General features: G+C 45.8%; 1 protein-coding gene across 2 annotated transcripts; it reads right to left on the bottom strand.

Moving 5' to 3' along the window:
• LOC307008240 (RING finger protein 148-like) lies at positions 1 to 27,812 on the bottom strand. 2 transcript variants are annotated; one of them, XM_079630926.1, is made up of 7 exons: positions 26,278 to 26,780; positions 7,567 to 7,814; positions 7,350 to 7,421; positions 7,159 to 7,241; positions 6,640 to 6,727; positions 6,415 to 6,547; positions 1 to 988 (listed from the first exon to the last, which is right to left on the bottom strand). In XM_079630926.1, the coding sequence occupies exons 1-7, from the start codon at positions 26,747 to 26,749 to the stop codon at positions 858 to 860; spliced, it is 1,227 nt and encodes a 408-aa protein (XP_079487052.1). In that variant the 5' UTR covers positions 26,750 to 26,780; the 3' UTR covers positions 1 to 857. The 2 variants fall into 2 exon arrangements, with proteins under 2 accessions (XP_079487052.1, XP_079487053.1); XM_079630927.1 differs by lacking the exon at positions 26,278 to 26,780 and adding an exon at positions 27,614 to 27,812 and having other exon boundaries at positions 104 to 988.

The following is a 27,812-nucleotide window of genomic DNA, read 5'->3' as shown; positions in this document are numbered from 1 at the left end:
ATGAGGTTTTTATTATTATTAATGAATGGCATCATCTAGTGATAGGTTTCAAACAGCAACCTAGGCCTACACCATGCATATGATGAAGAAAAAAATGGTACCATCAAAAATTAAATCAGGGTATGCAAATGTGCAATCAACAACAGAAAGAATACAATCAGCAATCAATTGAGTTTAGTACTGTCACCCAAACTTTCCAAAGTGTTCAGTGCATGGTAATATCTCATCTGTATCCATAAACTCATGATGCATCAAGACGTTGAAAAACACTCCATAGGGTGATGTACAGTACTATGACATCTGTGCAAATATGCTGGCTCACTGTTATATCATCCACTGTTCGTTAACACATCTCAATGGAAGAAAAACAAAATCAACAACCTGCACAAAAAGTAATCTAATTACAGTACTCAAATTAATTGTAATGCGTTACCACCAAAACTGGATTTTGCTTGTAAAAATTGTATTACAGAGATCTCTAATTGCAATGCTCACTAGTAAACATTACTGAGAACATCAAAGGATATTTTGGCCTTCCATAGTCAACTTGTCATTTTTATCCTATTGTCAAATTTATTCAGTGTTTGAGAGTATGTGTGTGAACAAGTTGTGTTGAGCAGCTGTCACAGTAATACATTATTTTTGTTTTTATACTCTCTTACCCGTCTCTTCTTAAATGTCATTAAAATCTACATTAATTAAGCAGTGCTCAGTTATTAATAAATAGTCTGTCACAATTTGAGCATCCCATTTTAAGTTTATTCTTTTTTGTATGTCATTCTTTTTGACACATTTCACACACTTTTTTGGCTGTTTGTAATTTTCAAGCTGTATAAATATTTGAAATATGTTATATATTAATCTTGGCTGTTGATATCCTGCTGCTCCATTATCTCTGGTTCTTCTTCAAACGCTTGGTTTTCATACATGTGTTGTGTCTGGATATCCGGGTCATTATACACACGGTCTGATGTATGTCCAAGAGCTGCTGTCATAAAGAAAAATCAATAACCATGAGCCATCATACACCATATACAGATTAATCCAGCATGACATTGATAGTGACAAAATGCATTGGTAACTGCTGAATTTATGTATTCAGATATTGTGTTTAATGTATTCATTTTTCTAATACAGTATATTACCTTTACGAATCAATGTTTTTAGTGTTCCTGCTGAATTTTATGTTTATTTAAATTTCTTATTTTATTGTCTTTTTCTATATGTGGTTACTGTTATCGTCCTTGGTCCTTGGTTCCAAGCATCAGTACTCAATATTAAGTGTTGCTGAGAAGATAATATGTAGATATTCGATTGGTAAAACTTTAGGGCCTGGTTTCACAGACAGGGCTTTGATTAAGCCAGGATTAGACCCTAGCTTTTATAAACAATGGCAAGATGCTTTCAGTTAAAACAGCTCAAACATGCGTTTTAGTCAGAGACTAGCCTTAAGCCTCATCTGTGAAACCAGGGGTCAAAGTCCTTTGTTAAGATTAAAACACAGCACTATTTGATGAGAACTGAACTGAGCTGGACGATAGCATCACTATTCCCTTTCAAAGGCATGGTTTTGACACTATAGGAATGCTCCTCGTGAACCAGTGTCTAAAGGACCTGTGCCAAACGCCTTTCTTGAATGGCTATAAGGGGCGCCAGAGAACACGTCATCAGCCTCTTTGTCTTCAGGAATCTGTTTGTGTGTGTATCTCAAAGAAAAAGAAAGGAAACAAAATGAGTGAACGCAGGTTTAAAAAATGTGTGCCTCCATGTGAGAGATATATCACGGCAAACGACATGCATGATTTGTATGTGATATGTCAAGGAACAGAGCATGCATGATCAGACCTGGAGCGTTCCCGACTGGCTCTATTTATGGGGAAAGGGAGCCAGGTGTTAGCGGCCCGTGGTCCGGGACCCACTGCTGTCGAGGCAGTGCAGTGTTTAGGATAGTGGGGCTCGCAGATTCCCTTTCCCAATCCTCTGTCGCCAGTTCCGAGGCTCTTGAGCCGAATCCAAAAGCCTGCTCTCCGGCTTAAAGGAGAACTCCGGTCAATTTTAACATGGAGCTCATTTTTTTGTAAATTTGGAGTGCTGTCAATACAGAGAACAACGACAAAAATCGGTGTTGCCTACACCGTGTTATCCTCTTTTTAAAATTTGCTTCCTATTGACTTGAATGGGGCAAGTTTTAAACCTGCTTTTATCCTCTTAACATCCTTGATGTGTCATACAAGTGCCCAGCCATGTTGAGTGATTCCTTCAGAGTGAACACGAGTGAATCTGACTGCATTAGATGTGAAAGATATTAATAAAAATGATGTTAATTCAACAAGCACACATACCTGTATTTACTTCCTGTTTTCAGTCGAAGTGCACAGTAGTCGATTGTCGAGTTCACGCACGTGATCATAGGTAACTAAGCAAAAATGGAGACTGTCAGCCGAAGACGGTGCTGTGTGGTGTTTTGAGCTGATATTTGCAAAAAAAAATCATCTTAGTTACCTATGATCACGCGCGTGAACTCGACAGTTGACTAGTTTGGACTTCGACCGAAAACAGGAAGTAAATACAGGTATGTGCGCTTGTTGAATTAACATCATTTTTATTCATATCTTTCACATCTAATGCAGTCAGATTCACCGTGTTCACTCTGAAGGAATCACTCAACATGGCTGGGCACTAAGTAATGACACATCAAGGATGTTAAGAGGATAAAAGCAGGTTTAAAACTTGCCCCATTCAAGTCAATAGGGTGCAAATTTTAAAAAGAGGATAACACAGTGTAGGCAACACCGATTTTAGTCGTTGTTCTCTGTATTGACAGCACTCCAAATTTACAAAAAAATGAGCTCCATGTTAAAATTGACCGGAGTTCTCCTTTAAGGTTTGGCGGAGAGTATGCTGTATGGCCGCTCTAGTTCAGAGAAATTAGACCTGATGGGAGTTGAGGCGGATGTATTATATGAGCCAGCCTCCTCATCGTCAACCGCATGCAGGGAATTACTACACTTGATAATTACTACCCCGCTATTTACTACCCACGCCACCACAAGATTGAGCTTAGACTTGACGGCGGACAAACATGAAAGCACTCCATGCTAGACGAGTACCTCCTGGCGGGTCATAAACGTGTCCCCAGCAAACCTTCTATTTCTCTTAGATCTCCACAGTGACATGTTGTGATCTTTGGGAAATCCTTTCTCAGCCCATGTGTTCCCTCCCAGCAAGTTCAACTATGTAAAAGGATTGGAGGAACATGGGTATACGTTACAAAGATGTCCGGGTTACCTCTCATCTGGCTCGGCATCTTCGTGGAAGCCTCCCGCTCCCTCTAAACCCTTCCAATTTACATCTAAACTTGCGAGCATGGCGTACGCAGTGATGGGCCAAGTCGGCGGTGCCGTGAATACCATGCCGATGTTGCAGGCATACAAAGCTGACTTCCTGAAGGACGTTAACGCTGCAGGGGGTGTGGCACCAGACGCGATCGAGGATCTCCTCCATAACACTGACCTTACCCTTTGGTGCGACTAAGCAGGCAGCTCGTGCCACTGGCTGCTCGCTTGCGGCTTTTACCGCAAATTTTGGCATTCATGGCTTAACCTATCGGGGCTAAAAGAGAAGGAGAGACAATTCCTTCTTGACGCTCCGGTTGCGCCTTCCAAATTTTTTGGCACCGCTGTTAAGACTGTGGTCAGGAAATTTAGAGAGGCGAGGGTTAAGTCGGCGGCGTTCAAGTGCTACTGGCCATTCCCCGCCGCAGGCAATGTCCTTCAGTTCCCAGTTCTGAGCCTGTCGCTGGGTCCAGTTGGTGACAGGAGCAGAAAGTGAGTGTGGCCGCTAGAGCTCCACCTTAGAGAGGTGGCAACCTGGCTCAAGAACAAGTAAGTACCTCAGGGAGATAATCGACTCCAAGAAGCAAGAGAGGTCTAAACGCTGAGTCCTTTTCTGTCTTTTTCTCATCCTCTTTTTCTTTTAATCTCCATTTATTTTTTCCCTATCCTCACCTCTTTCTGGATGTTGGGGTTAAAGAGGTTGTTTTAAAAAAGAGAAATAGTGTTAAGGGAAAGCATTTCATTCCATTAAAAGGAAAGAAATTAAAAGACAGGGATGTCTGTGTTGGTTCAGTTGGTACAGTTAAAAATGTTTTCTTCTAAAATTAATGATGGATGATATCGCTGTCCCTTCACAAATACAGAGTACATATACAGGTTTATTTTCCATCCATCCACAGCCATTGTATTATGTTCAGGGGAACGTCAACGATACAAGGTTATTGGCGATTGTAATCTTTTTGCTGTCACTTCCCAGTAGGGGGTCGGATGCTATTTCATATACAATAGACACCCGATTGTGCTTATGATGCGGTGACGAGGTTGTTTGCTTCCCCTACACTTTTACTATAATTATTAATGATTACTGATCGATCCCTAACAGTATCTTGCTCCGTGGCACTAATGACTGTGCAATTCTGGAAAAAGAGATCTGGGCACTCTTTTTCAGGCAGCTGGGAATTAAACAGTTTTTCCGAGATTATACAGTGAATGTTGCAAGAAGCATGTTTACTCGTTCTGCACATGGGCTAGCTCGCATAGGCTTAGATAACATCAGATGAAAAGATGGGAAATATTGCTTCTCGTATTGCAATTTTTCATTTACTGCTATCTGGAACTGTGTGTGCAGAAGTGAACGTGATATGCTTATGTAACGGTATTGACAAGAGAGGACAAAAATGCCTTGCATGCAGCTCTTTTTGCACAAAATGCTCAGTTTACATGAAAACGTTGAATAATGGGCTATTCCGCTTCTAGAGTCCTACTTCATGATCTGTTATCTCCCTAGTTCTGTGAATACAGAGATAGAAGTAACATCTGTGGATGGGATCAGGAAGATGGGCAATGCCAACTCTAGTGTCCCACCTCCTTTCCTACTACTTGTTAGGGATGACACCGAATGATATACTCTTCCTGCATTCATATATGTAATAGAAAGTAGAAGTATTATGTTCTAGGGCATAGTTGGGGAAGATGGGCTAATCCGCTTTTCGTGTCCCACTTACTCACAGTCACATGTCACCTTTCCTTTTATATCACGGAGATGAAAGCATATGCTCCTTATTGGTTCGCATATGTAGGGTTGCCAGACGCAGCTGAAAGAAGATGGGCTATTCTGCGTCTTGAGTGTCACTTCTTTAGTCATTGTCTGCTCACTGGGGCCAATCGGAATTAGAAGCAATTTTTTCATAGTGATGCACTAGCGGATATTGGTGAGAAGTATGGGCAAATCCGCTCCTTGCATCCCACTTCTTCACATGCCGCTTCTCTGTAAATAAAAAAGAAAAGAAATGCGGAGATAGAAGTGCATGCTCCTTTCATATTCGCATAGGAGGGTAGTTAGACATAGCTGAAGGAGGATGGGTTATTCCGTTTCTTGCATCCCACTTCATCAGCTATTGTGTCCCCAGTGTTGCAAATTGCTAATTTATAAAATGATATATCTTTGACGGACTTAGAGGGGAAGATGGGCTATTCCGCCTCTCACGTCCCACTTTTCCACTGACCACTGTTACAGAAGGTATGTTGGTAGGCTGATTAAGAAGTTGGTAGTGTTGGTAGTCTCTCCAGGTTGACCTCCCTCTTATAAGCGAAAGGTCAAGTTAACCCTTCACATGGTTTGAAGGGCCTTATGTGCTCACTGGGGAAGAGAAGGAGGATGTGTAAGCTACAGTGGCACTCCATCCTCTCACCATATATTTCAGGAAGTATTTGCGATCTCTCTTGTAAGCTATTCGGTTGAGCAAGTACCACTCTATCGCCATCAGTGCTCCCCCTCTTCCCCCACCAAGGGTGGCGAGGGGTAATATTGGAGGGGTCGACTTGAGTGCACCAAGGGCGATAAGCTCTCTGGTCAGCAGGTGCATTGTGTGGGATGGAGGAGTGGGTATTTTGTTCCCATAGTGTCAAAACCATGATGGAGTGCGAGTTCCCTGAGAAGGGGAACAAGACACTATGTTGCGTTGCCATACTTCTGGCATTACTACTCATCTTCCTTCAGACAACATGAAGACAACATGAATTACCAATCAGCAGGTAAACATATACAAGAGACTAATGAAACACCATTATGTATTTTTCCCATTAATTAAATATGTAAAATCTATAAATCATAAACATGTAGGCTATTTAAATATATTAACTGTCATAATCACTCAAAACTAAATATTTGCTGTAACAAATAAGTAACATATTAATATGCATATGAAAAAAAAGTATGTGGTCTGTAAGTGCTGAGCTGCAATCTGATAAAACATCAGCAATGCAATGAAAAGTGTTTTTTTGTTCATTTCTAACACCTACATCATGGAGGAACACAATTTAAAGGACATCAAATGTTTTTGTGGTAGCCTTTACTCACTTTCTGCAGTTTGAATGTTTGAGTCTAATGTGTTGTGTTGGTCTGCTGATGTGACTGTCATTACTGTAGCTAAACAGAAGGAGTTGTTTGATGGCGACGGTGAAGAGCTCGGCTCATCTCTCTCCTCGTCAATCTAAACACATTCAGCAACAAAGAATCTCATGTTAGTAAATGCAACATCATCTGTCTGAATAAAGATGGTTCTGTGTGTATTGGCAAACAGACCTTGGATTTGAGGATATTATATTTACACATGGGACAGGTGGCGTGTTCCAGGAGCCATGGCTCAATGCATTTCTTATGGTATAAATGTCTGTAAAAACAGAATGAAATAAAAATAAAATAAAATAAAATAAAAAATTAAAACAGTGAAGTGTGTATTTTTTAATGTTATGTTCTACTGTCTTCTCTGAATGAACCTCAAAATATTGAAATACATATACCTCTATAATATGACAACATATGTTATGTTTTATGTCTTCTCTAAATAATATGTTTTGTATGTGCAGGGCACAAAACTCAGACCTTTCATTCAACAAAATCTCTGCTTGATATAATATTCAATGCTCTAAGATAAGCAAGTTACAATAGATAAAATAAATAAGGATGAATAAAACCTTTCAAAATAGCCAATGCATCGAAATGAACATACTATACTGACACTATTCTGAATTTAGAAACTACATTTAGAATTGAGTCTGTAATGTTGAACTAAGATCATATGTGGACTTCCTCATACTGCACCTGCAGGGTAGAACTGTGACCTGTTCATTACGTGTGAATGAGTCAGTGCACACCACACAGCTTGTGTCCTCTGAGTCAACCTCCTACAGACACACAGGCATGATGCTTTTACTCACTGCAGTTTAAATGCTCTCAGAATTGATTTTACCGTACATATTTATTTATTTTAGGATTTAGCAATGGGACAATACCGGGTCACCTGTCCGCAGAGTCCGCACTTGTAACTTTGCTATAGCTTTTTCAGTCTCTTTTTTCATCTCCCTCTGCACAGAAATGAATGACAGACCAGAATTAGCAATAGAGATTTTGGAATGTCTGGAATATATCTGAGTATTTTATATTGAATATACTAACTATTTGAGTTGATTTGACTCCTACAGTGAACTTAACCTTAACTGAATACTTTACCTGTTCCAGACGAAGTTGTCGGTTTATGTACATGCGTTTGATAAACAGGAAAGCGAAGTAGAACAAAGTGATGGATGTTATTCCAATGAATGTGAAAGACAGTGCATATGCCCATGTAGCGCTGAACCACAGGCCATGTGCATTGGCTACAGCAATCGCCATATAGACGTCTGAGCCATTCTTGATCAGGTTAGTGATTTCTGTGCCTAGAATATTGCCAACCATGATGGAAACTATGTCATCAGCATCTGTGGAAATAAAACACTAACATTAACCATGACTGGTTATTTTTTAAGATCTACAGCATAGCATCCCAAAATATTACTGGATTACAGGGAAGTTATCCATCGCTTGGACACATTTCCATCAGTTGGATTGCAGCAATGCCATATTGATAACCTGCATGACTAAAAAGTGTGTCAAGCATTGCAAAAAGGATTCAATCATCTTTGAAATCAAGTGTAGGTTGTTGTAAAACATCTTCCCTTAAAATTCTACTGGTCTAGAGTATTTGAATAAAGTGTCAATTAAAGGAATAGGAATAATCAGTTAGAAGATTTTTTTTATTATCTGGTTCTCTTACGAGAGATACTCTCGTACTGCGTTGTCGTAGCAACGCATTGGGGAAAATCCTTTTCCACGAGAATACTGAAGCAAAAAATTATCCTTAATTTTGTATCTATGTAAAACGCTTTGCCACAGCATACAGACCTAGGCGAGACAGCTCGCGCGCCTATTGGCTGCTGTGCGGCAAAAGCTTAAGCCAATCGAGCGAGCCCTTGAGTGACGTCACACCCAATGAGGGCGCTTCGCGCCCTCCCGCGTCACGTCCCGCCGAAACGGGCGTGGCTTAGGGCTATATATTTCGCTCACAGGCTTATGAACTCTGATTTTTTATCCTTCAGCGAGGACAACTCATCGCTGATCCGAGTGAAGAAGCTGCGCCGTCGAGAGAGCACCTCAGCGGGAGAAGTCACGACAAGCTGCTGGCACCGCCGCCTTCGTCGCCTTCCAGCTGCGCGTTCCGGCGCCTATATATATCCTTTCACGTATTGAGTGTGTGTGAGGTCGCCGGCGCGACTCACACTTGTTTTACTCTGTTGTATCTCAAGCGGCGTCTTTCTCAAGATGCCTCTTTGCGGTTCGTGCAAACGGACCACGCTCAGCGACGGGGACCGCCACGTGATTTGCGCTTCCTGCCTGGGCGAGGAACACGCGGCTATCGCTCTTGCGGATGGCGGCTGCCATCACTGTGAACTTCTGCCTCTGGCGACTCTGCGGACTCGCCTGGCGTCGTTCCAGGAGCCCGTGTTCTCCGCTGTTGTGCCGCGCCGTAAAAAGCGCCGTGCACAGCGGAACCCGGAACCTCCGGCAAGCCACCCAAGTTCGCCGGCGCGCCCGCGAACTGTGTCTCCGGCTTCCTCAGCGTCGATACCCGACGGACAGCGACCGCAGATTGCCGCCGCTTCCGTCGACGACATCGATGACATCGACATTGACGCCATGCTGAGGGACGAGGACTCGTGCTCGGTTTTGGCTTCCGGCAGCGAGGATTGGGCGAGCTCTGCGGATCTCGCGCCCCCTGCCCCCACGCCAAAAGGAAAGAGAGCGAGCATTGAGGCGGAGCTCATGCGCGTTCTCACTCAAGCCACGGCGAGCCTTGGCCTTGAGTGGGTTTCGCCCGAGCAGCCCGCTAAAAACCGGCTGGATGGCTATTTTCTGCCCGGGGAGAAGTCGACGCCTGTCTCAAAGCCCGCCCCCTTCCTTCCTGAGCTTTACGAGGAGGTCGCGAGAGCTTGGACTTCCCCGTATTCTACGAGGACGAGGTCATCTGTTTCTCTAGCGTTCTCCGAGGTCGACGACGCTAAGAACAGAGGTTACCTTTCCCTCCCGCCGGTCGAAGAGCCTATCGCGGCCCACTTATGCCCACCCTCCGCTGGACGGCGGGCTAAGATGGCGCTGCCTTCAAAGGCTTGCCGCACGACGTCATCCCTGCTCCGTCGCGCTTATGCCGCCAACGGACAGGCCGCGTCAGCGCTGCACTCCATGGCGACGCTGCAGATCTTCCAGGCCGATCTCCTCCGCAAGCTGGACGAGAACGGACCCGATGCGATCTGCGTGGCGGACCTGAGAAGCGCTACAGACCTGGCTCTTCGCGCTTCGAAGTCTGCAGCCCAAGCCATCGGACGCAGTATGGCGGCGATCACCGTGTCTGACAGGCACCTCTGGTTAACGCTCTCAGACATGCCAGAAGCAGAACGGACCGCGTTCCTCGACGCCCCGCTCTCCCCTGCTGGCCTCTTCGGGACTTCGGTGAAGGACTTCACCGACAGGTATGCGGAGGTGCAGAAGGCGACCCAGGCTATGAAGCACTTCCTGCCGAAGCGCTCCAGCTCTGCAGCAGGCCGTGCGAAACCGCCCGCTCAGAGCTCACAGCCGAGACCGCCGCCCAGCTCCTCATCTCAACGCCGCCAGACCCAGAGCTCGAGACCGCGCTCTCGCTCTGCCGGTCGCCGCCCCGCGCCGCGTGGCCCGCGACAGAAGGTAGCGTTGAAGCCAGAGCCCCCGGAGACATCCTAGCACTGCTAGGGAAGCGTCGGTGTTCAAGTCCCGCTGCGGCCGGACCCTCACCGAAGCTCACCGCTCGTGCAGTCCCAAACGAAGCGACTGTACCTGCGATCATTGCAGCCAACAGGCGTGTCTCACTGGCCGCTTACCTGCACACAACAGCCGTTTTCACGGCTACCCAGATAAATCCATTAAAGAGTGCATTTTCTGGTGTCCCGGCCACGGCCGATGGTGTTTCTTGTGTAGTAAATCTGCCCGCTGTAATGTGCACATCCCTACACACAAACACGGCCCCACACACAGGGCCCGCGCACATAAAATCGATTGCGCGTTAAAAGTAGCACACGTGCCCACTACCCAGTGCCCACTAATGCTACCTCCTGCTCATCGCACGGTTTCTGTAAAAACGAAACCCGCGTGCAGGCGCTCCGCTCCGGCGAGCGATGCTATAAAGGTGGTAAACGTGCCCGGTCCCCAGTGCCCGCGTTCCCACACAAGCATCACGGTTCCTACGGAACCCGTCCAGCCCTCCCTCTCCCGCCTGAAGGCTGTCGATTACAAATGTCGCAGCTCACGAAAGCCGCTGTATCGCGAGTCGATCAGAGCGCGCTTTTCACTCAGCCCCTAGCTACACGTGCAGATGCATGGGAAAAGCTTCCCGGGGTTTCAAAATGGGTGATAAACATCATAAAAGAAGGCTATTCGCTACAGTTTCGCAGACGCCCTCGCCGCCACGCGGCGCGCGTCGAGACTTCGGTAGATTCGAATGTAGCACATCTACTTCGAGCCGAAATTCAGAAACTTCTGAGGAAAAGGGCTATCGAACCTTTATCTCAGGCTCAGAGCGAAGGGGGGCTTTACAGCAGATACTTCCTGGTACCCAAGAAAGATGGGGGTCTCAGACCCATACTAGATCTGAGGCAACTGAACAGAGCGCTTGTGAAACGCCAGTTCAGAATGCTAACGACCAGAAAAATCCTCGCGCACGTTCGCCAAGGAGACTGGTTCGTGTCAGTAGATCTAAAGGACGCGTATTTTCAAATACAGATTGCGTCACGTCACAGGCGATTTTTGAGATTCGCCTTCGAGGGCCAGGCATACCAGTACAAAGTCCTGCCGTTCGGCTTGTCTCTAGCACCCCGTACATTTACGAAGTGCATGGACGCAGCACTCGCTCCCCTCAAACTGCAGGGTGTTCGAGTGCTGAACTATTTGGACGATTGGCTCATTCTAGCCCAATCTCATTCAGAGATAGTGGCGCACAGGGCCCTGCTGCTGAGTCACCTCGAGAGTCTCGGTCTCACAGTAAACTGGGAAAAGAGTTCGCTGTCCCCCAGTCAGAATATTTCTTTTCTGGGACTGGAACTGAACTCGCTGTCGATGACAGCGCAGCTGTCACAACAGCGCGCGCTGCGCATCCAGCGCACAGTCAGCTCATTTCGCTGCGGCGCTGTTCTCCCTCTAAAGAGCTTTCAGAAAATGCTAGGTCTGATGGCCTCAGCATCTGCAGTACTGCAGCTGGGTCTGCTGCGCATGCGCCCGCTGCAGATATGGCTCAAAGGGAGGGTGCCATGCAAAGCATGGGCCACCGGTCGGCTTCGCCTCAAGGTCAATCAAGCTTGCGTTGCAGCTTTGAAACCATGGAGGTCAAAAGACTGGTACCTGTCAAGTGTAAGCCTAGGGACTTCCACGAGTCTGAGGGTGGTGTCTACGGACGCATCCAACACAGGATGGGGAGCGCTGCTCGAGGGCAGACCGCTGTTTGGCCTTTGGTCAGAGCGAGAGAAGCTCTTCCACATAAACTGCCTCGAGATGTTAGCGGTGTGCAATGCGCTCACTCGCTTTCGTCCCCTGATTATGGGCTGCCATGTACTGATACGTTCAGACAACATGTCAGTGGTGTCATACATAAATCGCCAGGGCGGCCTCAGGTCCCTGTCGTTATACAGGCTGACCAAACGCCTTCTGATATGGGCGCGCTGCAACCTCCTTTCACTAAGGGCGGCGCACGTGCCGGGGCACCTGAATGTTGGACCAGACGTACTATCCAGGAACCGCGTTCCGGCAGGAGAATGGTCATTACACCCACACACAGTACAACTGTTGTGGAAGAAATTCGGCAGAGCGGAAGTGGACCTCTTTGCGTCCCCAGAGAACGCTCACTGTCTAGAATTTTTCTTGAAAAGCAAGGACGCGCTGGCTCATCAGTGGCCACGCCGCCCCCTATATGCTTTTCCCCCTGTCTCCCTCCTGACCCAGGTGGTGGAGAGGATCAGGGAGGAAGGATGCTCAGTGCTGCTAGTAGCGCCGCTCTGGTCGAATCAACCCTGGTTCCCAGCTGTGATGCAGTTAGCCAGCACCGCCCCGTGGCCAGTGCCTCTGAGGAGAGATCTCCTCTCTCAAGCGTCACTTCGGACGCATCCAACACAGGATGGGGAGCGCTGCTCGAGGGCAGACCGCTGTTTGGCCTTTGGTCAGAGCGAGAGAAGCTCTTCCACATAAACTGCCTCGAGATGTTAGCGGTGTGCAATGCGCTCACTCGCTTTCGTCCCCTGATTATGGGCTGCCATGTACTGATACGTTCAGACAACATGTCAGTGGTGTCATACATAAATCGCCAGGGCGGCCTCAGGTCCCTGTCGTTATACAGGCTGACCAAACGCCTTCTGATATGGGCGCGCTGCAACCTCCTTTCACTAAGGGCGGCGCACGTGCCGGGGCACCTGAATGTTGGACCAGACGTACTATCCAGGAACCGCGTTCCGGCAGGAGAATGGTCATTACACCCACACACAGTACAACTGTTGTGGAAGAAATTCGGCAGAGCGGAAGTGGACCTCTTTGCGTCCCCAGAGAACGCTCACTGTCTAGAATTTTTCTTGAAAAGCAAGGACGCGCTGGCTCATCAGTGGCCACGCCGCCCCCTATATGCTTTTCCCCCTGTCTCCCTCCTGACCCAGGTGGTGGAGAGGATCAGGGAGGAAGGATGCTCAGTGCTGCTAGTAGCGCCGCTCTGGTCGAATCAACCCTGGTTCCCAGCTGTGATGCAGTTAGCCAGCACCGCCCCGTGGCCAGTGCCTCTGAGGAGAGATCTCCTCTCTCAAGTGAGTGGCTCGATTTGGCATCCTCACCCGGAGCTATGGTCCCTTCATGTGTGGGCCATCAACGGGTATCCGCTGACCTCCCTCAGGGAGTGTTAAACACGATCACACAAGCTAGAGCTCCGTCTACACGACGGCTCTATGCGTCTAAATGGTCTGTTTTTTTCTGGCTGGTGCACGTCTCGCGGCGTGTCACCCCCAGACTGCGGAGTGACAGAGGTTTTGTCCTTCTTACAAGAGATGTTGGATAGCGGGAGATCCCCTTCCACACTCAAGGTATATGTGGCGGCTATAGCGGCTTTTTCTGAAACCGCACACGGCCAGTCCATAGGAAGGAACGATTTAGTCATTCGGTTCCTTAAAGGAGCTAGGAGACTTAATCCACCCAGACCTCCCACAGTTCCCATTTGGGACCTTTCCACGGTGCTGGACGCCATGAAGGGTCCTCCTTTCGAGCCTCTTCAGGAGATTGATATGAAACACTTGTCGCTCAAGACGGTGTTTCTCCTGGCTCTCGCTTCAGTGAAGCGCGTTGGGGACTTACACGCGCTCTCAGTGAGCGCGTCGTGCATGGAATTTGGGCTTAATGACTCCAGAGTCGTGCTCAAACCTAAGCATGGTTACGTTCCAAAATCCCTAAACACACCGTTTAGGGCGCAGGTTATTTCCCTGTCTGCCCTTCCGGTCATCGGGGATAATATGGACGAAAACTTAATCTGCCCGGTGAGGGCATTGAGAGCTTACGTGTCGCGCTCGTCTGCTTTCAGACAGACAGAGCAGCTTTTCGTTTCGTTTAGTGGGCGTCTCAAGGGACTGGCCACTTCGAAACAGAGCCTATCCAGATGGATAGTGGACGCTATAGCTCTAGCGTACGCATCCAAAGGCATTCAGTGCCCTTTGGGTGTTAGGGCGCACTCCACGAGAAGTATGGCTTCTTCGTGGGCTTGGTCGAGTGGGATTGCCTTACAGGATATTTGTATGGCGGCAGGCTGGGCCTCACCGTCTACATTTATCAGGTTTTATAACCTCGAGGTACCCGCCTTACAGGCCAAGATATTATCGGTTTAAATAACCGTATTTGTTAGACTGACATTTCAGTCGTCTATTATGGCATTTTTATGCTGAAACTGCTAAGCGCAGTTAATTCTGTACTGATCTGCTATGCGCAGTGTATTCTGTACTGATCTGCTAAGCGCAGTCAATTCTATACTGATCTGCTAAGGCAGTCATTTTTGTGAGAGATGGTGGTTAGAACCCACCTCTTTCAGGATTCTCTGGGAGTCCTACAGGTGATTATGTACTATATGAACCCCAGCTCAGTGCTCTGGGTCTATGGTGTCGGATCACTGCACACACGGTGTCTTACAGGGTGTTCCCCAATGCGTTGCTACGACAACGCAGTACGAGAGTATCTCTCGTAAGAGAACGTACTCGGTTACTAACGGAACCTCGGTTCTCTCTAGAGAGAGGAACGAGTACTGCGTTTCCTGCCGTGTATGCGCTCTGGTTGTTTCGCTGTTAAAAATCAGAGTTCATAAGCCTGTGAGCGAAATATATAGCCCTAAGCCACGCCCGTTTTGGCGGGACGTGACGCGGGAGGGCGCGAAGCGCCCTCATTGGGTGTGACGTCACTCAAGGGCTCGCTCGATTGGCTTAAGCTTTTGCCGCACAGCAGCCAATAGGCGCGCGAGCTGTCTCGCCTAGGTCTGTATGCTGTGGCAAAGCGTTTTACATAGATACAAAATTAAGGATAATTTTTTGCTTTCAGTATTCTCGTGGAAAAGGATTTTCCCCAATGCGTTGCTACGACAACGCAGTACTCGTTCCTCTCTCTAGAGAGAACCGAGGTTACATTAGTAACCGAGTACGTTTTAATTACAATTAATGGCATTAAATGAAAGATACAAATATAGTCTTAAACATGTTTATTGTGAAAAATGTACTACAACTTCTGCACTGTACTGTAGATATGATTATGGCAGCGTTTCCATCCATCTATTGTTATGCGCATTTTGGGATATTGCATTAAAAAAGCTGGATGGAAACTGAATTCTAAAAATGTGCATAAAAGAATTATGCGCTCAATTGAGGTGTCCAATTTGTTATCCAATAAGAAGGCATGGTTATAAACTATGATGGAATCACAGCATTCACCAAATAAATCCCTCAATGTGCAACAAAAAAATGACATGACTTTGTCTCAACAGTGTTTGGATAACTGGATTAACCAGCAGACCGATTTCATTGCACAGCATCTCTAATGTTGGTTTGATCATTCTGAAATACTTGATCCAAATTCTGTCATCAGAATGATTTGGTTTAATTCCCACCCAGAAGCTTCCCACATGACTGCGTTCACACACAACAAATTGTAAGATAACAAGTAATTTATGATGTAAGAAAAAAAGAGCCACAGTGGCTTCCCCAACTGCAGCAACGTCCTTTTTTATTACAGGTATTTTGCGTCAATTTCCCAGGAAGTGACAATTTAGCACCAAAACTTTGGAACAGTCTTCCTACCATTGTCCGGGAAGCAGACACACTCTGCCAGTTTAAAGCTAGATTAAAGACACATCTCTTTGACCTTCACATAATACATTATAGACTTCTATAACTCAATGTTAGGCTGCATAGATTAGGTCAGCCGGAACTGGGAACACTTCCCTTAAATCCTGATGTACTCGTTACATCATAAGAAGAATGGCATCTACGCTAATTTTAGTGTCTTTGTGTCACAGTGTCTGGTTTATGTTCCTTGGGTCACCACTAGATGTCCTCCTTCCCCACGGTGTCCATCACACTATTGAACTACATTTCCCACGATCCTTGTCTTCTCATTGCACTCGGCTGTTTCCTTATCACTGATCATTGCACTCAGCCATTTCCCCATTATCATTGTCTATTCTCTGTGTATATATACCCTGTCTGTTTTAGTATGTGTCACGGAGTCCTTGTAATTATCACGCCACTTCTGAGTTCTGCGTCTGTTATTTCCCGTTGTATGTTTATGTTTGATTGCTACCCTGGTTATGACCTCTGCCTGGACTGGATTGTGAGTAACGGATTTCCCTCAAATAAAAGCACTTACTGCATTTGGATCTTCTCCCTTGTCTCCTTGAGTGTGGATCGTGACAGAAGGACTCCGTCACACTTGATCCAGCGGTATGTCTCTCAATGTCTCTTCCCCAGCCACTGAGCGGGAGAGAAGAGAGTTTTTTGAGGGGACCCGATTGGTAAAGTTTCGTGGGACCCGTGGAGGCCGCAGTGGAGGAGGTGGTCGAGAGGATCCAAGACACCATTCCCCACTCTGGCCCCTCTTCGGCCCTGGGTTGGTGAGATCCAGCCCAGAGTTCCACCCACCGCTGATTTCGCCCAGCCCAGAGCTCTGTTCGCCGTGGTGCCCGTCCAGTCCAGAGCCGGCACATTTTCGTCAGAAACGGCGGAGGAGGAAGACCTTCAGCCTCCCCAAGGACCCGGAGGCCGTCCCCTCCGAGCAGCCCGCTGTCGTCCCGGAGGCCGTCCCCTCCGAGCAGCCCGCTGTCGTCCCGGAGGCCGTCCCCTCCGAGCAGCCCGCTGTCGTCCCGGAGGCCGTCCCCTCCGAGCAGCCCGCTGTCGTCCCGGAGGCCGTCCCCTCCGAGCAGCCCGCTGTCGTCCCGGAGGCCGTCCCCTCCGAGCAGCCCGCTGTCGTCCCGGAGGCCGTCCCCTCCGAGCAGCCCGCTGTCGTCCCAGAGGCCGTCCCCTCCGAGCAGCCCGCTGTCGTCCCTGAGATTGTCTCGGAGCCGCCCACCATCAGTCCTGCCACGGCCAAGAGAGCGGTCTTCCTCTTCTATGCGGTGGCGGTACTGCATGCGTGGAGGAGGCACAGCACGTCTGCCGTTCCAGAGACTGTCCACGTCACGTCGGCCGTTCCAGAGACTGTCCACGTCACGTCTGCCGTTCCAGAGACTGTCCACGTCACGTCTGCCGATGCAGAGACGGTTCCTGTGCCAGACGCTGTTCCCGTAAGTCCTGCCATGGCCAAGAGGGCTGTTTTCCTTTTTTATGCATTGGCAGTACTGCATGCATGGAGGGGACACACGTCTGCCGAGCCTGAGCTTTACGTCAAGCCAGTTCCCGAGCCGGTGTCTGTTGCTGTTCCTGAGCCGGTGTCTGTTGCGGTTGCAGTTCCTGAGCCGGTGGCGTCTGTTGCAGTTCCTGAGCCGGTGGCGTCTGTTGCAGTTCCTGAGCCGGTGGCGTCTGTTGCAGTTCCTGAGCCGGTGGCGTCTGTTGCAGTTCCTGAGCCGGTGGCGTCTGTTGCAGTTCCTGAGCCGGTGGCGTCTGTTGCAGTTCCTGAGCCGGTGGCGTCTGTTGCAGTTCCTGAGCCGGTGGCGTCTGTTGCAGTTCCTGAGCCGGTGGCGTCTGTTGCAGTTCCTGAGCCGGTGGCGTCTGTTGCAGTTCCTGAGCCGGTGGCGTCTGTTGCAGTTCCTGAGCCGGTGGCGTCTGTTGCAGTTCCTGAGCCGGTGGCGTCTGTTGCAGTTCCTGAGCCGGTGGCGTCTGTTGCAGTTCCTGAGCCGGTGGCGTCTGTTGCAGTTCCTGAGCCGGTGGCGTCTGTTGCAGTTCCGGAGCCGGTGGCGTCTGTTGCAGTTCCGGAGCCGGTGGCGTCTGTTGCAGTTCCGGAGCCGGTGGCGTCTGTTGCAGTTCCGGAGCCGGTGGCGTCTGTTGCAGTTCCGGAGCCGGTGGCGTCTGTTGCAGTTCCGGAGCCGGTGGCGTCTGTTGCAGTTCCGGAGCCGGTGGCGTCTGTTGCAGTTCCGGAGCCGGTGGCGTCTGTTGCAGTTCCTGAGCCGGTGGCGTCTGTTGCAGTTCCTGAGCCGGTGGCGTCTGTTGCAGTTCCTGAGCCGCTGGTGTCTGTGACTGTTCCTGAGCCAGGGTCGGTCCCTGTCCCGCCTTGGTCTTCACCGCCATGGCCGCCCGAGTGGTCGTCTTCACCCTGGTCGTCTCCGCCGTGGCCGCCCGAGTGGTCGTCGCCCGAGGGGTCTTCACCGCCATGGCCGCCCGAGGGGTCTTCACCGCCGTGGCCGCCCGAGGGGTCGTCTCCGCCCTGGCCGCCCGATGGACTGTCTGCTTCGCCCTGGCCGCCCGATGGACTGTCTGCTTCGCCCTGGCCGCCCGATGGACTGTCTGTGTCGCCCTGGCCGCCGCTTAAGCCGTTCCCCACTTGCTCCTGTTCCCCTCCATGGACCTGGCCCCCCATCCCACCCCCTGATCCTCCACCTTTCCACCTTCCGCCTGGACTCTTGTTTGTCGGTCACGTCTTGGAGCGTCTGGTAGCCGCTCCGTAGAGGGGGGGTTATGTCACAGTGTCTGGTTTATGTTCCTTGGGTCACCACTAGATGTCCTCCTTCCCCACGGTGTCCATCACACTATTGAACTACATTTCCCACGATCCTTGTCTTCTCATTGCACTCGGCTGTTTCCTTATCACTGATCATTGCACTCAGCCATTTCCCCATTATCATTGTCTATTCTCTGTGTATATATACCCTGTCTGTTTTAGTATGTGTCACGGAGTCCTTGTAATTATCACGCCACTTCTGAGTTCTGCGTCTGTTATTTCCCGTTGTATGTTTATGTTTGATTGCTACCCTGGTTATGACCTCTGCCTGGACTGGATTGTGAGTAACGGATTTCCCTCAAATAAAAGCACTTACTGCATTTGGATCTTCTCCCTTGTCTCCTTGAGTGTGGATCGTGACACTTTGTTTATCCCAAGGTTTTCCCACAGCCTGCCGGATCCAGTCCGGTCCGTATCCAGATCTGAGGAAAGACCTTCGCCTGGACCCGATGACAACGCAGTGCTGAAGTGCCAACTAGTCTCTCCCTATGGAGGATCCCTTTACCACTCTACAGATAAAGCATTCTGGAAATTTTGCGTATCTCCCCCGTAGTGATAAAATAAAATAAAATTCTGTATCAAATTTATAGGCAGGACAAGTAGTTTGTATAGGCTTGGTTTGTAGAGAATTACAAACATGCGCACATATATTCAAACGCACATAACTATAGAATTAATTCTTGATGCGCACGTGAGCGCCATCTGCGTTTATCACAGGTTCGCGTTTAAAGTCTGTGTAGAGAGAACGGTGTCGTCTTAGTGGCCCCTAATTTAATAACTAATTATCCTTTCGACGGAAGTGAATCAATCAAAACTAACTTTAGCTGGAAAATAGCATTATTCAAGAACCGCTATAAAGCCAAAACAATCTGTTACCTTAAATTATACGTTTATCTCTGTAAAGCAGCTTTGAAACAATCTACATTGTTAAAAGCGCTATATAAATGAAGATGCCATGACTTGACAATTTTGTTCTCTGGAACACATGGGTAGGAAATGCTGCTTTGTTAGCAAATTAATTGTGCGATATTCCAATTGTGCACATATGTTAAATTTTTTCATGATTTAATACATCATCAATCCTTCTTTCAAAACATGTTTTTGTCTTACACTGATTCACTATGATAAGCCTATTATAATTGTTTATAGCCTATTTTAGACCTTATGTAATGTTTTTTATGGGAAATTGTGTACATGGGCTACTATGTCACTCACCCGCGCGTCTCATCATATCCATAAATAGAGAGAAGGTGCTACTTTGACGCTTGTATGGTGTGTGAGTGGCATAGGTTAGTTGTCACAATGAGTGAAAAAAGTTGACATGGAGCAGCTAAATTATCAACTTCCAGGGAATCAGACATTTAAACAAATTGCCAAACAGAGGAGAGTGCTGGCAAAATGAAAACGCGACAGAGCTTGTTATAAAATGAGAATCAACATTGGCTTGGCTTTTTTTTATTATTGTTGTAAAAGCGGCATGAAGATGACGTTTTTATTACTCAACTGGTGAGTAAGTTATATTTGTCATGACCACTATCGTCAAATACGATTGGCAAATGTATAGTTAGGATTGGCGGTATGGTTCTGTTCTGGGCAAGAACTCCCTATGCAGCCTAGCATGGATAAGAGCAGCAATAACCCCTCTTGGGGTAGACAGAATAGAACCAACATGAATGTATTGTAGATATCATTAATTCAAGATTTTAAAGTACAACATAATTCAAGAATTTATTCTGATTCAAGGGAAATCAGAATGCCAAACTGACTGACGAGAGGAGGAGCTGGGTTTGACTGAGGGTAATAAGCTCCTGAGAAACATGATAGCTGCTGATAATACTGAAGGAGCTTACTGTACATATGTATACAGTGATAGGTGTCATATTCCTATAGGTAGATGTGGATCAGCTGATTAGCTGATGCAAGCTTGACTAACGTGACCAGCCAGAACTGACGCTATACGCTTAATTTCTGTCAGAAATGTCTAGTTACTAGAAAATTGCAGATAGGAGAGTTTGATTCTGAACTAAACTCTGCAGGACAGCGGCAATCTGGGCTGGATTTAAGGAACCATGTTCTACTGTCTGCTGTAGCAGTATTTATTGTGTTTAAATCTAAGAGCACTCACTGGTTTCCAGAGTGTTTGGTGACTGATGAAGAGCTTGTTAGCTAAACGTCCCCATTAAATGCTGTTTACCCCCTTGGCTGACTAGGGGTCACAGTTTATTATTAATACTCTGTCTGCTCTGGGCCCATGAACTTGATTGATTCTCACACCCAATGTCCTACCTGTTTGGGTATTGACCACCTCCAGGAATCTCTAACAGATCCTTGTCCTGAGTGTAGCATTATGCCAAGAGAATTGAGAAAAAAAAGGACTCATAGGATTGGACCTTGAATTTCGGGGGTGTTTCCTCTCAAACTGCTTTCTCAGCTCGGCCGCGCAACATCAAGCAATCAGCAGGAAGGACTGAGGAACTTCCAAAAAAGAACAATGCTTCTTCGGCTCTTCTAGTCCACCAGGTGGCTGAGCTTACAAGTACAGTCCAGAATCACTCGGCTTAACTACTGGGTGCTGTTCTAGCCTCCAGAAAAGGATGATGACAGTAATGTATGCATGTATGATAAGTATGCCTACCTCACTATGAACCATCAATTAGCTTTTCTCAAAAGGATCTGGATACTGGCTCACTTCTCAATAATTGGTTAAACCTGAACAAGGACACTATTCCTTATTGGAATTTGGAAGATGCATCATTTCCATTGTCCCAGTCTCAGCTGTGACATAGTGATGAGGACCCGGACCTTCGTGGTGCTGAGCAATCAGTAATTGAAGATATGCTGAAGATGGCCCTTGCCAGATTGAATCTGGACCCACGTTCCCTAGTCCTGGGTTGCTTCGAACCTTCTGTGTCATCCAGTTTCTCGGCTAGAGAATTTCTTGAAGCTGGTTTGTCCCGACTTTACAGATCAAGCAGCTAGACCAGATCGGGTGGCATGTACGTTGGTTTTGATGGCGGATGCATAGGGGACGGGTCTTGGTAACACACGGACAGTGGAAACATGTATATCTTTTTTGGTAGTGTCCCCTGATGAGATCCTCAAACAGAATATTTAATGTCTTAACCCAGAATGCAGATGAACTGATTACAGGTTGGTCAGGGTTTATAATACAATTTCAAGGTTGAACCGGGTGGGGAACTCTTTAGTCCACTTGATGCTTGAATTTAATTTATCTATGACTAATGACGTAGGCTAAAGGTCAGGTATGGCTGGTGCAATCTAGATTCCCGGAAGGGTTCCCGAAATGGGATTCGTCAACTGCCACTGGTGCCTGGTCAGGTCTTTGGGCCAGCAGGAATGAAGAGCGTGTGAAGTAGAGTCTCATTCCCAACATCTCGGCCAGCAGGGGGTGCTCACTCTGTGGTCTGTGTGGGCCCTAATGCCCCAGTATAGTGATGGGGACAGCATACTGTCAAAAAGCACAGTCCTTCGGATGAGACGTTAAATCAAGGTCCTGACTCTCTGTGGTCATTAAAAAAACAGGATGTTCTTCGAATAAAGAGTAGGGGTATAACCCCGGCATCCTGGCCAAATTTGCCCATTTGCCTCCGTCCATCATTGTGGCCTCCTAATCATCCCCTTATATACTGATTGGCTTCATCACTGTCTCCTCTCCACCAGTAAGCTGCTGTGTGGTGGGCGTTCTGGTGCAATATGGCTGCCGTCGCATCATCCAGGTGGTGCTGCACACTGGTGGTGGTTGAGGAGATTCCCCCTTCCATGTAAAGTGTAAAGAGAGTGCCAAGAAAAGTGCTATATAAATGTAACAAATTATTATTATTAATTATATCTTGAGCACAAGGGGGGTTATTCTGATTGCCCGGCTGGCTGCTGTTACGTGTGTCTGTGGTTAATAAATTTGTGAGTCCATAGGTGGTGTTGAGAGAGGGAATCCCCCATCAACGGGAGAGGAGTGACTGCGTCAATGGCGAGCACTCCTTCACTTTGTTCCTCATTAAGGGATCGCTGGTCACCTTACTCCATTTCTCTGGAGTGATCCAGTTTTTCATTATAGTTTTATTTGGATTTTTGGTGCTTTCATTAATCTTTTGAGTAATTTATATGTAATGCTCTTCGTTGTTATTTTTGTCAGTATATTACATTACATTACATGTCAGTAACGGGTAGTGGATTTATTTTCAGTTCACATTTTTGGTTATTTAGTAAGCACAGAGAGGGAAGCAGAGGCCTGGAAGAAACGCCTGTTTTTTCTTATCGAGTGTTAGGTAAGATCTTATCATGAGAACAAGTGTAATCAGGCACTTTCCACAGCTACCCTACCTTTTTACTGTTATTTTTTCTCTGTCTTCATTTGTTAATATATATTTTTTGCAAACATCTTTTGTGAATTATGTTGTATTGATTTTTGTTCTTGGATAAAAGCAGTGTTTGACATTTTAAGTTTCAAGTGTCTGCGATTAATTTATGTTTGACCCATATCCATTACTAATTTCTATAAAATCAATCGAGCTATATGATTTGGTTATGGGCCGTAACAGCTGCCCATCAGACAGCTTAGCTGCAGTACGTACAAGGGCAATCTTATAGATCACCACGTCAGCCGATGCATCCCAAAGCCCCCCTGTCAAGAGCTGGAGGGGCTCGTTCTCATTTCCGTCCTTCTTATAAATATCTCAGTGAATCCTCAATGCCTTAGCTGGGGACCTGAGGATTATGACGTTACGCTTTGGCCAAACCCAGCTTTTCATCCTAAGTGGTTATCAACACAACACAGTTTGATAACCATCCTATTCGAATTTCAGTGTTTCGGACAACACTCCTAGTCCAGAACTGTGTCCAGTACGAGTGTTGCAGCAATATTTGTCAACAAGGGCATTGTGGTGCAACATCGACCAGTTGTTCGTCTACTTTGGCCCCTGTCGGAGGGATTAATCCGTGTCTATAAGCAGCGGCTATCTCACTGAGTGGTAGACACCATTTCCAATGCTTATCGCTTGGTAGGTAGTCCATCTCCAATATCCACGAAATTCAATTCTACTTGTGCTATTACGACTTCTTTAGATAGCTCTGCTGAGCTCAGTCCTTGTGACATCTTCTACTATGTTAAACCGCATCTGGAGGTCTGGAACTATAAATTAGTACGTTGCTTACTGATCTAAACGTGGTTCTATGAATAGTGGCAGAACGCCAGAGTCTCTGGTCACTGAGAATGACTGCAGAGACAGTCCATGATGTAAACGGAAGCTAATATGGACTCCGATACGTCATTGGTCAAGATTCTCGTATCATACGCGAGCATCCATCACGCGAGAAGCACCCTTTTCCACTTTGTTTAACTGTCTCTGCCAGTCTTCCATTATTCATTGAACCACTTGTTATCCAAATATCTTGCTGTCAAAGTCAAACGTAAAGAATGGAAAATCAAGTTTTGTTCAACATATTATAGAACAATTGGATTTTACAGTTCAGGGAAGAAACTGGATTTTACAGTTCAGGGAAGGAACTGGAATTTACAGTATGAACTCTTGAACTTCAGAAAACATAATTATCTGAGTGAGTCATAAAAACATTCCTATGGTCTCTACTCAACATAAAATTTTACAGTGCCATATGTATGTACTGTACAAATAAAAAGTTAAGTCAGTGACAATTTCAAACCCTTTCATAACTTATGGCAAGACCTGAGAAACAGCTGGGTACAAACACTGACTGTATTTAAATGACATGCTTCCAAAGTGTTCACTTGACTGTATATGGTCAGGTTATGATCACCTTAACAGGTTTTAGTTTTTTTTAGTTTTAGTTTTTTTTAGTTTCTTTTGATGTGCACAAATAAGCGACATGTATTATAAGATTTTCTTCTTCCGGTTCCTTTTTTTTTGTTCGTTCATGCATGTCATGCACGTAATGAATGAATGATTAAACATTTATGTATGTATGACTTGTGCAATAAATAAATAAATAAAATAGTCATGCAATGATTATAAAAACAAAACTTAATTTTAAACACATTCTCTCTCTGAAGGCATCAAAAACTAAAGCATGTTAAAATACCTTGATTTCTTTGTTATTATATATTAAAGAGCATTCAGTTGTTGTTTTTTGCTAGCGTAAGTGTTGTTGTTCTTGATGTACTTTAAAATAGTCTTGTCTTCACTTATTGTGACGTATTTTCAAGTAAAACGGCTTCTGGAACAAGAACAAATGAAGTGCGGGACTTGATGAATTGATTGGATGGTTGTGTATTTTACAAAGTGACCCCACAAACTACTGGCCTGGCAGCAGAAAACAGTTTTTTTCAGCCGTTTTCACAAATCTGTGTGAACGGGGATTATTTTAACAACGTTGTCGTCTATACTCAAAACACAAAAGAAAAACATTTCCATTTTTAGTACATCGTAAACGTGCCTTTAGATATTCCATACATGGAATAGCAAATTTGAGTGCGACCTGGACGCAAGTGTTGAGATTTATTTTGCTAATAAAATGATCATGCCAGAACTATACTGTCTCGGTCTCTCGATATCATCTCAGTGAGCTTTTATTACAATTTACATTTGTGCAGTAAGATGATTTAAGCGTGGACAAGAAACTTTCTTCGGACAGAAAATCCTAGTGTGGATGGAGAGCATTTTGAAACACCATTTTCATGTATCCAGATTAATGTTCACGTGAAGAATATATACAAACTCAACAAAACATTAATGTGTCCGCAAATCCCTGATTGACAAAAAGCCACAAAAGGCAGTGTAATACAATAATACAATGTCACAGTTAGACTAGATCAATTAGCCCTTTCCCCCAGAGAACATCTTACCCCATTTTACCTTTTAGGTTGCATGATTATCAATTTTGAACAGCCAAAATAATTTAATTTACATTACAATATTTATACATTTTTAAGCACATTTTTGCATTAACTGAATTATTATCTGCCTGTTATGCGTTTCATATTGTTGAAAAAAGGTTAGGTTTAGGGTAGTGTTAGGGTTACGTGCTCAAAAATATTCATGAAAAGTATAAATTATATACTTTTCGTGGCTTAATAGTCACATGCAATGTATTGACACCTTGGGACTGGGAACTGGTTGTTTTTATCATATATATATATATATATATATATATATATATATATATATAAAAGTTATATTAGAATATAACTTTTATATAATTAAATATATAATGTTTATTGTTGTAGTTTTTACTTCTATTAATAATAGGATAATAGTATCATTAACACTAAACACCTTTTTTTTCTCAGATCACTGGCATAATGGCAGGTTTAGTCATTTTGTATTCATAAACAGATTTGAATATGTACACAAACATGTATCAATTGTTTTCTTATTGTATGTAAGCAATGTAATTTTGTAAATATTTTAATTTATATCTCCTAAGACATTCTAGGCAATACATCTTTTTTTTAGGCAATACAATTTTACTCTAGGATGAAGTCAGTTTTATAATGTATGGAGAAAGCCAATTCAGTAAGTTTAGCACTTTTTAAAGGGTTTTTCCCTCTACCTAAACATCTTATGAAGTTGTTTCCTTGTCACAATTACATTTGCCTTGCTCAATCTGTATGATCTGTAAAGCTGCTTTGAAACAAATTGAATTGTCTTGGTTTTCCAATTAGAGAAGCTGTCATACCTGAATGTGCCATAAGGTTAGTCGCATTGCCAGTCCCATCTATATTGTAAATAACTACAGCAGAGGCTCCTTCTTGCTTGGCAGCCTGTACCTTCTGTGAATAGGTACAGTTTCCTTTTTTTATCAGGGCAATCCATGGCTGGTGACTTGCGGTGAAAGTAGTGTTCCCTGAGCATGCCAGAGGATCCCCATTCGGAAGCACTATTAGTCCAGAAGCTGATTTCAAGGGTGAGTGCGCTCCGAACACACCACACTCACATACACTGCTTATAGTTTCATTAGATCCTCTGTCAAAGTATCCAACTTCCACATAGGCAGACCAGTAAATCAAGGAAGCACTTTGTTGGAAACAGTACTGGAAAACCAATACTGTCAACCAGATCCATGAATGGCCATGTCCATGCATTGCTCTAAGCCTCGCTTTCATTGCGTTAGGTAAACACTCCTGTGTCTTGGCATACTCGGTGGTCATCAATAGTAATCAGATGCCTTCTAGGTGGTAATATAAGATGGTTTTTACGTCAAGGGAGGTGTTCTTATCACAGTGGACCTTGGACATTGGTTAAGATAATATTCACTTGAAAGGGTTAGGCTTAAGTATTTTCTTTTGAGGAAACAGCTGCCGCTTTAAGCCCTCGGCGGAACTCAGGGTCAGTTTTACCCTTTTTATTTTGTAACACTAATTTACATTAGCTTACTTAGTGTTTGACCTGAATTTCATTTTATCCAGGTAATCTGAACGTGGCAATGAAATATTCTTTTTTAATTCTTCCTCATTTTGGAAGCAAACATGTGGGGATTTTTTTTTTCCCCTAACACCTTCTATCAAGAAAGGCAGGGGCTACACGATGTGTTTTGTGGAAAATGTATTAAAACGGCCCTGTCTTTCCGTTTCATGTACCCTAGACTCTTACGTTGTTCTGTTCCTGTTTCGTGGCGCTGTCACGGAGTGACAAGCGGCCGGGCGGAACTTTTCTTTTTGGGATATGTTCCTCTGGGGAACAACGACGGCAGAACACCAGAACGGTTCCGGTTCCCTATGAAAAGATCATGGCGGCGGGCGATGCTTGATGAGAAAACTCCGGAAAACTCACGTCAGGTGGCGATGCGCGGGATTACGATCCGTGATTGGGACACGTATTAGGAGAGAGGGTTATAAAATCCATTCTGAATGAGAGAAGAGCATTGGGCCGTCGGGGACTCAGACGAATACAGTCAGTGGAGCAGAGATTGTGAAGACTCTTCTCTGCCTGAGCCCTGTGAGTGTACAGCTGCGCTGGTGGAAAACTATTAACCTCTTCTCTGCCTGAGCCCTGTGAACATACAGCTAACTTACGCGGGTGAGATACGTAACCTCGTCTCTGCCCAGAGTCCAGTGTCCACTGAAGATGTGAAGAGGAACCATTACCCGTTACCTGCCCCTCTCACTTGAAGCCTAGAGAAGACACGACGATTGCCTTTTAAATATTTCTGTTCTTAACCAAATAAAGCAAAGACTTTTATTATTTTAACTTTGTCCTGCCTTTTCACTGGTT

This window comes from Phoxinus phoxinus, assembly GCF_949152265.1.
Source record: "Phoxinus phoxinus genome assembly, chromosome: 12".
Classification (NCBI taxonomy): Eukaryota; Metazoa; Chordata; class Actinopteri; order Cypriniformes; family Leuciscidae; genus Phoxinus; species Phoxinus phoxinus.
This window is presented reverse-complemented; position numbering and strand designations above follow the sequence as displayed.

Bases quoted from the DNA above. Each gene is read 5' to 3' on its own strand.
- LOC307008240 (XM_079630926.1), bottom strand. From the start codon at position 26,749: ATGACCACCGAGTATGCCAAGACACAGGAGTGTTTACCTAACGCAATG. The intron at 6,728-7,158 runs GTGCAGTATGAG...CTGTTTTTACAG, and splicing joins GTCACAGTTCTACCCTGCAG to ACATTTATACCATAAGAAAT. The intron at 989-6,414 runs GTGAGTAAAGGC...TCTTTATGACAG, and splicing joins AAACATTCAAACTGCAGAAA to CAGCTCTTGGACATACATCA.